The sequence below is a fragment of the Uranotaenia lowii genome, chromosome 2 (genome assembly GCF_029784155.1).
Source record: "Uranotaenia lowii strain MFRU-FL chromosome 2, ASM2978415v1, whole genome shotgun sequence".
Taxonomy (NCBI): Eukaryota; Metazoa; Arthropoda; class Insecta; order Diptera; family Culicidae; genus Uranotaenia; species Uranotaenia lowii.
This window is the reverse complement of record NC_073692.1, coordinates 253,091,926-253,104,517: the sequence shown is the minus strand read 5'-3', so window position 1 is coordinate 253,104,517 and position 12,592 is coordinate 253,091,926. Positions and strand designations below refer to the sequence as shown.

Sequence of the window (12,592 nt, the reverse complement as noted above, 5' to 3'; positions counted from 1 at the left end):
ATCGGAGGGAGATAAAAGAAATTCATTATCAATTGTTGGGAAACCACACAAATGTGATTCTTAATACATGGCATCCCTGTAAAAGTTGTGCAAATTTCATCTCTTCACATATTTCGCCCATTTCGCCTGTTTTGTACAGTTTTGTTGCAACCACAAAATGGGTCATCATACAAACTTTGTTCTGATCAGTTATTTAATAAATATCCATGCATATATCTATAATGTCCAGAATCGGATGAAAAGAAAGTTTACTAAAATTCTTATTTGAGACCACGCCATCTCACTGTTGAATGAAAAAAAAAAAAAATAGAAAATAGCATAAAATAGTGACAATTTCGGCAACACGCGATTCAGATCCAAAGTCAAGTTCATAAACGATTGATGACGTAGTATCGCAAGTCAATTAGGTATTGGCAGAATTTAATTTCATTGAATACAGTTGAGACCTGTTAAAGCACCAGCGAGAGATGGCATCGAAGGTTTACAATTTACTGGTTGGTACTGCGGATAAATTCGTTCCCAATGGTTTGAGACCACTGTGGAATCATGCTGCGGGTGAGTGATATCGCGTTAACGAACGTGAAGGTCATAATATGCTTCCTTGCACATGTTACAGCGAATTGTTTTTTTATTGCTTCGTATGATGTGATTATATAATATACCTACTTATGCATTGTTTCTTAAATAAACCGTATCCTTATCTCATTCACAGGACCGAAAACCGTTTTTTTCTGGGCTCCTGTCTTCAAATGGGTAAGTTGTATTCTTTATCATGTGTAAGCAATAAGCTAAACCTAGTTTGGATAGTTATAAAGCCTAGTCCACACTAGGCAACATGAACTGCGATTTTTGTTATGAGACGAACTTTGTTGTCTGTTGTTGTTGTTGGAAACCTGAGACGGTCTCAGTAGTGTCTCCCGAAGAAAATGGGAGACGCTGAGACCGTCTCGAGACGAACCGTCTCCTAGTGTGGACTAGGCTTAAGTTTCTGCGTTGAATTTTGTATTTTTAAATCCAGTTGTAATTGCTTATTTTAGGCTTTAGCCTCCAGAAAACAGCATAGGTGTAAATACATCACTAGGAATACCATTTGAATTAGGGAAAGTAAATAAGAATCAATTTTAATCTTTCTTTCGGGTGCCGTTTCCAAAGGTTATGCTGTAGTATACCTTCTCATATTTACCTAATTGTAAACATTACATTTTTTTGCATTGATGCATCAGCTCGATCGATATTTTTGGTAGATGTCAAATCACTTTCCAATGCTTTTGCATACGTTTGTTTATAATTTCACGAACGCCAGCATCGATAGAAAAAAATCACTTCGATAGAAAAAATCAATTTGCGACCATATCGTCATAATGAATTACCTATGCTATCGGTATTCTCTATAATATGCATGGCATGGGATAGTTTTTTTTTTCAACTAACAAACCTTGAAGACAACTCCAATTTGTTTTGTAGGGTTTGGTTATTGCCGGACTGAGTGATCTCCGTCGTCCAGCTGATCAACTTTCGGTATCCCAGTCCGCATCGCTAGCTGCTACCGGAATCATCTGGTCCCGTTATTCGTTGGTGATCATCCCAAAAAACTATGGGCTTTTCTCGGTGAACCTCTTCGTAGCATTGACTCAGTGTGCACAGCTGTATAGAGCATGGGATTTTTCCAGACAAAATTCCAAAGCCATGGAAGCCGAAAAAAGTAACTAATCGCAGACGAACGAACAACTTCCTCGATGTTTAATATGATTGTTTGAAGGTAACAGAAACACGGGTTATAATCCTATTGAAGAAGTTTGTTAGGGTTTAGATAAATATAACAAGTGTGAAACACATAAACAGGACAAAAATGCACAAAATCTCAACATTTAATGTGATCAAAGATTTACAATCAACAGTGAATAAAATATATCGTATTAAAATAAACACGCTTTTGTTGTTGATAGTTTAAAGAATTATTGATGAATAGAAATCTCTCCTTATTACAAATGCGTAGATATTAGTATTTTGCTGTTCAGATCATCCCTATTTGAAATGAGTATTGAACCCAGGCACCTACTCATTCTGGCATCTCGTGTTGGGCTTGATTATGAAATTTGTTGTACCTCGTGTATCAGCCACGCTGAGAAGAGATTAGAACAGGCATGTCAAACTCGTTTGAGTGTACGGGCCGCATTGAAAATCTTTCATTTCCAAATTAATATTATTTCCTCTCGTAGCAAAAAAAAAAATCTTTTTTTTATATTTTGTGGCAGGAAAGCCAGCGTACTTCTGTGTAGTAGGGAATTTTGTGATAATTTAAGACGGGGCTACGCGGGCCGCATTGACCAAGGCCGCGGGCCGCATGCGGCCCGCGAACCCCCAGTTTGACATGCCTGGATTAGAACGAGATTTGCAGAGAGGCGCTTGAATGGAATCCAGAGGAACATCGAAGGAAAGGCAGACCCAGAAACCGTGGCTGCCTCCGGATCGTGAACAGTGGGGGTCTTACCGCGGCCCTATGCGCCGGAGAATCGACGCGGGACCATTAAGTAAGTAAGTAAGTGTATCAGCCAATGCAAGATGTGTGTAGTCACCAAATGCTATGTGTAGATATTCGAAGTCTACGTGAGATGGAAGGGACGGGCGTTTTTTTTTATTTATGCTTCTAAAACTTTTTGGCACTGTGGGTTTTGTATTCAGCCCCGATTTTGATACTACAATTTAAATTGTCTGTGACACTCAAATTAAAATGGATTGCTTGCAAATAAGCTCGAACATTTTACGAAGCTTCGAATAACTAAATCTAGCTCCAAGAAGTTCATTTGCTCGAAACAATTCAAAGCTAGCTTAAAAACGAAGCACTCCCAATTTTTTTCTACATATGTTTTAGAATGTTTCTTTAGATGTTTTTTGCTTAAATCCTTTTGACTAACAAACGCTTCAAATGAGCTGGTTTGAATTAACGAGAAATTGTAAATGAGGATACGGCCCTACTAGCTCAGCTATTGATCTCTGGGGATTGTATGTAACTCCCAAAATAGAATTTTTGACTTGTACCTAGTTGTATGCTGTTAGGGTGAGTGCCTTTTAAAAAATGGATTTTCGGATATAAAGCTTTACAGATATAGTTTGTTATTCGTTCAGATTAATACACTATTTATTTCAGGCAGTTGTAAAGCACAAACCAATCCAACAAATGGATAGAGACAGCAATTATGGGCAGATTATAATATTTCATACCAATGCAGCTATTATAGTAACAGACCGTAAAAATAAGGCGCCATGCGTAGGCTTCTTTAAATTTAATAAATTTGAAATTTTTTTAAAATACGTTCAGGTTGAAATTGGTTCTTTGTCTTTTTTGGTTCTTTCGTCGGATTGATCTAGATTAGCTTAGGATTGACCTAATTGTAGATGGAGGATAGGTTTAGTAGAGCCAAGCTATTGTAAATGCAATTGAGACTTGTGGCTACTTTCTAAAAAAATCGGATTATAAAATGCTTCAATTGAGATCAAACTCAATAGCTGTAGGTTAAGTACAATACATGTTAAATATCTTAGGTGTAAAAAATGCTTGATCGTAAAAAAGGATAATACCGCGATGCTCTTTGGTAGCAGAGAGTAATTTTTGCGATTAAGAGGAGTTGAAAACCTCCCTTGGGAAGGAATACAGAAAATAATTTGAACTGATGAAGGTCGTCAATGGGTTGCGTGGTGTTGAATGCGATCCTGAGAAATGATTTCTGATAGATCGGGTCTTAAGACAAAAACAATCTACCAAAATCCTGCAGAGAAACCACCAGGCGGAACACGGGCACGTCCCGAATCCTGTTGAGCATTCGACTGAGCAGCTGTTCCGGAGGAAGAAGATGCAGCCTTAGCTGCAGCTGGTGCAGCACCGTTCCCGGAATCCTCAGGAACGAAATTTTGCTCAACTCCATCAACTTTTTGGTTTGGATCCGTAGTGCCCATACAAGCGTTCAAATTGGAAGAGTTTTGCTGATTGTACTTTGGACGAGGTGGGTTAGCTTTAACTTCCGGTGAGCCAAAGATGTCCGAATGTCCACCGCCAGGCGGCTTCAGCACACGACTTGAGCACTTGCCTTCGCCAAGGCCCACGTTATATTCTGTCGAGCTCATACTCATGGAAACGAACAATGGCAGCCTGGAAACAAAGAACCGTAACAATTAAAAATCAGACGAAAATGTCGACTTTTTGTTTATTCATTATACCTATTAACAATAGAAAATCGAAATCTCCGCTGCGTTTTTCCGCAATCTTTCAGAAATTAGGTCAGAAAATTAACAGTATCGAAGGCCGCGCCTTATAACTTTTTAGTTGCTACCCTCCACGCAATCGTCAAATAAATCGAAGTGAAAGTCTGATGATGGCCTGACTAATTTTTTCACTGTTCTTTCCGCGCGACACTCGTTAAACCGTCAAATGCAGAAAATTTCGGGAGAAGTACTAGAATAGATCAAACCATAAAATTGCTTCCTTCATGCCATAATGATGTCTACACGCTCGATTTCAGAGAACCATTAATTGTTGAAAAATAACTATTTGATGGTTTTTGCTACAGCAGATTGTTAGGAATATTGAAATATTTGAATTTAAAAATATCTTAAACAATATTCCTTTCAATATTGAGCTTTCAAATGAATTTTTTTGAAACATCGCCAACTGTACTTACAGCTGACTATGTAGATTTAAGACGATCAAGTACTCGGAAGTCCGGACTATCGTAAATTTCAATAAAATTTCTAGAAGCGTCGCTGGCGAACTGGCAACAAAACACAGGCCAATGACATAGTGAGAGCGATGTGATGTAAATTGGCGAGCGGCAAAACAAATTTTACGCTGACATGGTGGACATTCCATTATGAAGATCCTTCATAATCTCCCGGTAATTGTTCCGGAACGACAAAATTTTGCGTCGTGTTCGTTGGTTGCTGTTCCGGTTCGAAGTGAACTCGCTAAGTGTTTTCAGTCCAACAGAAAGAGTTCAATTTTTAGTTCATAAGGTCGAACTCAGCTTTGATCCCTCGCCGAAGGAAAAAAGGGATCAATTTTGAGTTCGCAGTTCGTACACAGATGAACAGATGTACAAGCTCGAACAAAAAATCTTCAGAAACTTGTGTAAAATTTCCAGTGCTCTATTTTAAAGAAGTCGTTAAAAAATGACGAAAAACAGTGCCATCTATTGCTAGATTTCTAACTTTTGAACGGCGCAATAGATGGCACTGTTTCTAGATAGCTCTTTTAAATGTAACAATTTTTCGAAAGGACGCAATGGTATTTGAATTCAAAAATGAATAAATTTAAATACAATAAGACGAATTATTCTATACAATTAGATTAACCACGAATAATTTTTAGCTGGGGAAAATAGCATTATCATATTTTTTTTCACTACAGAGACTTCCGAAATAACAAACAGATGTACAAGCTTGAATTATTATATTCCAGAAACCAGTATAAATTTTCGAATGCTATCATTTAAACAAGCCGATTAAACTTTTGAAGTACCTCATTCTTGGAAGAGCACAATCGTATATGATCTCAAAAATTGATAAATTAACATCGTAGCAGAATGGACGGCTTCAATATATTCACAGCGAGGTAAATTTGCCTGTTTCATTTTATCTTCATTCTTTTTACTAAAAAAAGACTAACTAAGAACATCGGACAAGCCAGACGAACCAGTTGTTTTATCCAGTTGAGTTTAAAATTAAAAATCTCATGAAACAATACCGATTCTAGGCTATTCTGAGCGAGCATTTTATCGTATCATATCTGTTTCTATTTAGTGCTTCATGCTAGTTTGAAACAATTAGAAAACAGCTTAAAGCTAAAAAATTTCCATTACGCAAATCATAAATGTGTTGCGAATCTTCAAAACTCGTCAAATAGTAATTCGACATATTCATAACTGACTAATAGTTTGTTATTTTGTTTTGTTTACATTTCACTTTCTTCTTGACAGTTCTCTCTGGTGTCCTTGGAGACATCTGGTGGCTCAACCAAAACACATAAAATTGATTGAAAACGGTCGTTGGAACTTTACACACGTTTCAAGGGTTAGCTTGTACATCAGTTCATCAGTGGTTCGTACTCAGTTTTGAACCATTGCAAGGAGGAAAAAGCGTACACAGTAAACGAAAATTACCGAGTTCGGTAATTTTTTTTACCGAAATCCTAACATCCCGAGTAGCAGGAACCATGGTGTTACATTCATTTTCCAATGAATGCGAAGGTGATCATGTACTTCATGGTGAAAAGTACATCCTAGCTTTTAGTACAAAAATTTACACATCTCCAATTTTTCGTGTAGGATTTTGACAGCCGCAGCAATTTTCTTTCACGCTCATTTTCTTATAACCATTTATGATTCTTAAATAACCATTTTATGATGTTTACTTCAAAATCGCCAATATGGTTATTTTTCAATAATTTTTCTAGCAAGAATTTTAACCATTTTGGTAGTTTTCGAGTATAAACCATAAAATGGTTGAATAATTTGATATCGCCATTTTGAAAGCGGTTCAAACTGCAGCCGGACGCCCAAGCAAATTTTTTCTTCCGCGGAACAGCATCCAGTTTCCTGAAAAATCAGTTCTGAAAATCGTACAAACTTCGGATTTGTCGAAGATGGAGAAAGGTAAGTGATTTATTCCAATTATTTGTCGATCCCAACATCATGAACAAAGAAAAATTTCAGGGTGCCGACTGGATGATGCCGATTCGATTCCGTTTGATAAACCAACAACATTCCATAGGACGAGAACTCACACACCGGTCCATCGTTACCAGCCACTGCTAATGGAATACAGGAATTGTTTTTCACACCGCCCGGAAGGAGCTGGAGCACCACCCGGAAGGAGGCCAAAATATTTGAAAAACATCACCAGCGAGTCAAAGATTATTCGCCAGACCCGCCTCCTTCACCCTCTCCCCGTTAAAGATAGCAAACTAGGGATAATGGTATTGGCCATCCCGCAAGAGCTCGCTTTCTTATCAGGTTTCGGTAGCGCTCGTGGGGGAATTTTACTCCTGCTACCAGGTTATTCGGCTGCTGTTGGCGTTTGCTTAAAGCTAGGTGGCAGTCATAATATACAAAAAGGCTTTCAAATTACTACAATGGAGCATAGTTTATAAGTATTAAGTACAAAAACAATAAAATTAATGTTCTGATAACTCTTATTTTATCAATTCCTTCAACAATTGTAATCAAATCGCACAAAACAGCCCTTACGGTTGAAAAATAACCATTTTTGAATTTCTACGGTAATCTTCCATGCGGTTAAAAAACAACCATATTTCTACTTCTCCCCGAGAGGTCATTTTATGGGTTCTCATGGAGAACTCATAAAATGGCATTTCCCGGGAAAAGGTCAAAAATGGTTATTTTTGAATAATAAATGGTTTAATAGTTTCTAGCGTGTTTGTTAAAAAAAATCGCGGTCAGCATCAACATTTTCCGATACTTTTTCAGAAATTTAATCATCTACAGTGCTCGGATATGATCGAAACGGTGAGTTGTAATGATGTTTGGGAGAAAACGTCATTTTTATAATGCTTTTTATCAATTCCAGCGACATGATCCCTTCCACAAGGCTGTGAAGAGGGAAGGAATCGTTTATCCAGAATCCCGTAATGCGAACTGCAGAACATTCCAGCTGGTGGTCGTCGGAAAGATTGCAGCATTCTGGTATTTTGTGAAGTGGTTTTGCCTGATTTAATAATAAATATGTAAACGAAAACTAAACACGACAATTTTATTATAAGATCACGAAATAACATTGAATTTTATCGTAATTAAAACTATGGGAATTTAATTCATTAAAAAAACAATGAATTTCACAGTTTCTTTGAGGAAAACTGGAAGCTGTAATAACCATAAACTTTTTAGTTTTGTATTCTGAAATGTATGAAAAAAATTTGATTTTTTCATGGTTAAGTTGCTTAACAACCCCCTTTTTTTCATGGTGAATTTGGTCTAAACTATAAATTTAACTGTCGAAAACTATGAATTTGACAGTGCATTCATCGTTTCTTGTTCCATGATATTCATAGTGTCAACCATAAAATCCATGGTAATGTGAAAATGAAATTCATGGTATTTTCACAATGTTTTTCTATTCGGGATGTGTAAATCGTTAAACTGTTCTGTAATTTTTTCGGTAAAAAATAAACAAACTTCGGTAAATCGATTCTTTATTTACCGATGTTCGTTTATTTTTTACCGAAAAAATTACCGAACAGTTTAACGATTTACACATGTTAGGATTTCGGTAAAAAAATTACCGAACTCGGTAATTTTCGTTTACTGTGTAATACTTCACTTTTCTTTGTCGGAAGTCCGGACTTCCGAAGTAAAATTTAGTGCTGTTAATACTTTGTCTATTTAAATCAGAGGACTGAAACAGCTGTCAAATCGCTAACAAACGCAACGGACTAAATTTTTGGTACCCAGAACGTCAGTAGTGTGGTTTCCGAAATTATTCATATTTTCTCATCTAACATCGTATAGAGTTGTTTTTGACATTTCTTACGCACACTTGCTGAGCGTGTGCAGATGAGATGGGACAATTAACCTCAAAAACTCTCGGTACAAATAAAAGGGCAGCCGGTCGACACACATGGTCGTTTTTGAGGTTAATTGTCCCAAAACTGAAAAGTGCTGGTGAAACAACCAGCAAAAAATCACGAACACTACCAGCGGCAAATAGGACTATTGCAGATCTGAAGGGTTCATTTGAAAGCTTAGAAATTGTTGTTTTTTCATAAATTCATTCAAATTATCATATTTCAAAGTGTTTTTTGATAGTTTTACACGCCTCACACTATGATCAATCACCTGGCATCCCTGGACCCTCTTTTTCGGGTCGGACGTGGCGTCGCGTCAGCTGTCAACGCTGTCGTTGAGTACTAAAACGCTGACGCGCACGCGACGCACTGGGATTTTTTGCAGCACAATATAGCGTCCACTGACAAGGCTTTCCAGAATTTTTGAGACATAACTGCCTAACATTACAAAGCACAGAAAAATGAAGAAGAATTTATTTTTGAATATATTTGTGTCAAACTTTGACAAAAAAAGCATAAAAAAAGGAATATTCAAAACCATGCTGACGCGCTGGAATTTTGATTTATTTCAAAACGAAAACGTCGACGCTGGAGAACGCTGCTGTTTAGAACAAGTTTAGCGTTTTAGTACAATGCTGTCACTGACGCGACGCACCATAGTCCTATTTGCCGCTGGTAGTGTTCGTGGTATTATGCTGGTTGCTTCACCAATACTTTTCAGTTTTGGGACAATCAACCTCAAAAACGACCATGTGCGTCGACCGGCTGCCTGTTTTTTGTACCGAGAGTTTTTGAGGTTAATTGTCCCGTCTCATCTGTAGACGCTCAGCAAGTGTGCGTAAGAAATGTCAAAAACAACTCTATTGTGGTGGCTCAAACGGAAAACGGTATCCCCAAAATGAAATGCCAACGCGACGCTGATTCGACGCGACGTCTGACGTGCTATTGTGTGGGCGCGTTTAGCCAGCTGTCAAAACTTTTTCAATATGGCTTAACTTGGGATTTGGCATGTGAGTCCACCATACTAGATTCACCATGGATCAAACAAAACGCATCAATCCTGAGCTTTGTTTACTAAATAGCTAAATACAAGCAGTTTCACAAGTTTCATAGCACGCAGCAGATTGTGAAAAATACTTTGGATAATACAATAACGCAAAATGATAAAGTGCCCTAAACTGACCAAAGTTCCAGGAAATACCACTTACGGCAATGAAAAGGAGAAGCAAGGTTTCGTCGAAAATATCGCTAAGCTCAGCAAAATGGAGTTGCTGGATCTTAAAGAACGCCAGGAATTACTGTTACGAAACAAGTATGTTATTAACACATAGTTTAAAAATAAAATGCGCACGCTTCAATCTAAATTCTTACACATATTCTAAAAATCAAATCTTATATTGGACGATAAAATTACAAAATAATTTACAAGAATTGCCATTGAAATTAATTTTTGGTTTCCGCAGGAGTCGAATATCGAAACTTCCCGACAAAGGTGCTAAAATTCGGAATTTTTACGACAAAATAATAAAGCAATTGAAAGAGTACGAAGATATTGACCGAGCTGCTGACATGTTCTCGGAGCTGAACATTGCCACCGTAGGCAAGAAAAAAATTGAGCAACTGGAATGGATTGGAAAATATAATAACAATAAAGGCAACGAGTCTTTAATAGATAGTGATGATGACTTCGATGACCAGAATGTAGACCCTTTAAAAATACTGGCACAGAGTACTCATAGGGAGAAGAAAATTGTGATTGCTAAGCCTGATCCCACTTTACTTACGGAACAAGATCTAAAGGATATTGAAGAAATGAAACAGGAATCCGGTTCAGCAGATTTAGTTGAACTGAATTTTGATGCAAGTACGAGCAAATACAGAAATATGCATAAAAAGGTCAATAAAAGCAACCTAACAACTGATAACGAAAATATTGATCTTTTTGACAAACACTCCGAGTACATTTGTCATAAGGAATCTTTAAAAATCACAAAGAAAAAATTTCTACCCTTTAAAACGACAAAATCCAACGTTCATGACCCAGAAAAAGAGAAACTTCGTCATTCACAGCATCTAAAAACCTGGGAAAATTCATCCGCCACACCACCATCCATTTTGCATTCTCCAGCCAAATTACTGAGCCTTGAAGATGCAATACGTATTCAAGCTGAGAAAAATAAGCAACTCGAGCAAGCTAAGGCTTCTTATGCAGAAGAAAGGCTGAAACGACACGAAGAAATCCGTGCTCAGGTACAGGACACAATACGGAACGACGTTATGCGAGGCTCGGCAGCATTCACTACCTACCGAGATTTGTCTGAAAGTGAGGAAGAGGAGATCACTGCTGCTGGTAGCAGTGAAGATGGTGAAGAAAGTGATTTAGAAAACCACGATTTCTGATAAAGGCATCGATTATTCCAAGTTCCTTCATATTTTTCCATGTGATTGATTAATATCCACAAAATAAACTAATTTTTATTTATTATGTAAGTTGTAATTAATTCATTCGTTCATATGTTTGTTAACCTTCCAAAGCTGTTCGCAAAATTTCCGTACAGATCTATTTTAGATAAATTTGAGTTTACTTGTAATCTATCCAGTAACTGTAAAAGAGATACGATTCCTACAATTGTGAAAGTTTTCGGTGACTTTTTGTAAATTTTCTATTTTTAACTACGATGTAAAGTTAATGTGCATCTTTTTTAATCGCAAATTTCTCGTAAACTAGCTGTCTCTTGATGAAAAACTCTACATTGAAACAATCCTCACATTCGAAACAACCAGTTAGGAAAAGAAACGACGGGTAAAAATTGAGAAAAAAGGGTTTATTTGTAAAAATGTAAAATTTTGTCTCCAAACCCTACCTGGGGTAAGTGGGGACGGCTTTATACATACTTGATGTTTATACATTTTATCAATTTTCTACTTTTTTACTTGTTTTTTCTAAAATAAGTATATATTTTCGATAAGATCTGATTACACACAATAACCATTGAAAGATGCCTTATTAATAGTACCTTAACCTTTTTTCAAAATATCTGACGGTTCGAGCAATAAAGTATAATTCAACCAAAAAAACACAAATTTGTTGAAAATTTCTTGAGAAATCAAAGGGAAAATCTACCGTTCCCACTTACCCTGTGGTAACCTATCTTATAGTTTCCGGACGGATAAAAAATACAAATTTATAATTCGGATGCACAATGTCTAATATATATTTTCTTTGACATTTTATTCAAACCTACTATGATACTTTTCACAATGTTAGATCGCACATCTCGTTTTTCATATAATTTTTAAAATTAATTGAAAAGTAGAATCGATATTACAATTGAATTGCAAAACAAAATTATCTAACTTTCATAGTAATCTTCTAGTTCATTATTTATTCTTCAAATCTTGCTCGCTTGATGAGTATTCGTTCAGTTTAGTTGGATTTGGATCTATCGATAAATGAGAACTGCAACCCTCGTTACAATCAACCAAAATCGGTCATGATTCATCTTCAATTACATAACAAGTTTTGTTTCAAGTTGTTGATAACTTGTAAACCGGAAACGGTTTTTTCCATTAACCCCATAAACACTATAACCTCTCTCTTATTTAAACATTTTTACTTGAAAGAATTGATGATTCATTGGAGTAGTTGAGCTACCGTTTCACATAGCCATTTTGCAGTGATTGCAAATTTACAAAATTCTTTTGTAATAAACCTTTTAATTATTCATACATTTTTACTTTGAAAACATGGTTTATCAAAGCCTTAAGTAATTCCCAGTAGCTTTTGACGTTTCTTTTTTTTAAATGGAAAACCCCTTTCTTGGTCAAACGGTTCGGTATTTTGTTATATTTTCGAGCATCGAAACGCCTCCAGTTCAAGGTTGGAAGCCTCCCCAACATGAACATTCGTTTGCTTTACGGTCCATGATCGGCGACCAGGACTTATCTCAAATACAGTGTTTGATTGATTCACCTGGATGACTTTAACGATACACAGCAGTCTTCTTCCTTCCTTCCAAT

At 36.7% G+C, this 12,592-nt stretch overlaps 4 protein-coding genes across 4 annotated transcripts; 3 read left to right on the top strand and 1 right to left on the bottom strand.

Annotated features, from left to right (window-relative positions):
- The first annotated feature begins 148 nt into the window (after positions 1-148).
- Positions 149-1,926, top strand: LOC129746285 (mitochondrial pyruvate carrier 2-like). The gene is made up of 3 exons (XM_055739882.1): positions 149-555; positions 713-753; positions 1,465-1,926. Exons 1-3 carry the CDS (start codon positions 468-470, stop codon positions 1,708-1,710), a joined length of 375 nt encoding a protein of 124 aa, XP_055595857.1. The 5' UTR covers positions 149-467; the 3' UTR covers positions 1,711-1,926.
- Positions 1,927-3,110: 1,184 nt separating this feature from the next.
- Positions 3,111-4,445, bottom strand: LOC129746542 (uncharacterized). Its single transcript, XM_055740231.1, has 2 exons — positions 4,216-4,445; positions 3,111-4,147 (listed from the first exon to the last, which is right to left on the bottom strand). The coding sequence occupies exon 2, from the start codon at positions 4,126-4,128 to the stop codon at positions 3,757-3,759; it is 372 nt and encodes a 123-aa protein (XP_055596206.1). The 5' UTR covers positions 4,129-4,147; positions 4,216-4,445; the 3' UTR covers positions 3,111-3,756.
- A 1,959-nt stretch (positions 4,446-6,404) lies between these two features.
- LOC129742520 (uncharacterized) lies at positions 6,405-7,141 on the top strand. Its single transcript, XM_055734428.1, has 2 exons — positions 6,405-6,644; positions 6,705-7,141. Exons 1-2 carry the CDS (start codon positions 6,635-6,637, stop codon positions 7,139-7,141), a joined length of 447 nt encoding a protein of 148 aa, XP_055590403.1. The 5' UTR covers positions 6,405-6,634.
- A 2,481-nt stretch (positions 7,142-9,622) lies between these two features.
- LOC129746856 (uncharacterized) lies at positions 9,623-11,057 on the top strand. The gene is made up of 2 exons (XM_055740761.1): positions 9,623-9,884; positions 10,036-11,057. The coding sequence occupies exons 1-2, from the start codon at positions 9,733-9,735 to the stop codon at positions 10,970-10,972; spliced, it is 1,089 nt and encodes a 362-aa protein (XP_055596736.1). The 5' UTR covers positions 9,623-9,732; the 3' UTR covers positions 10,973-11,057.
- Positions 11,058-12,592: the final 1,535 nt, after the last annotated feature.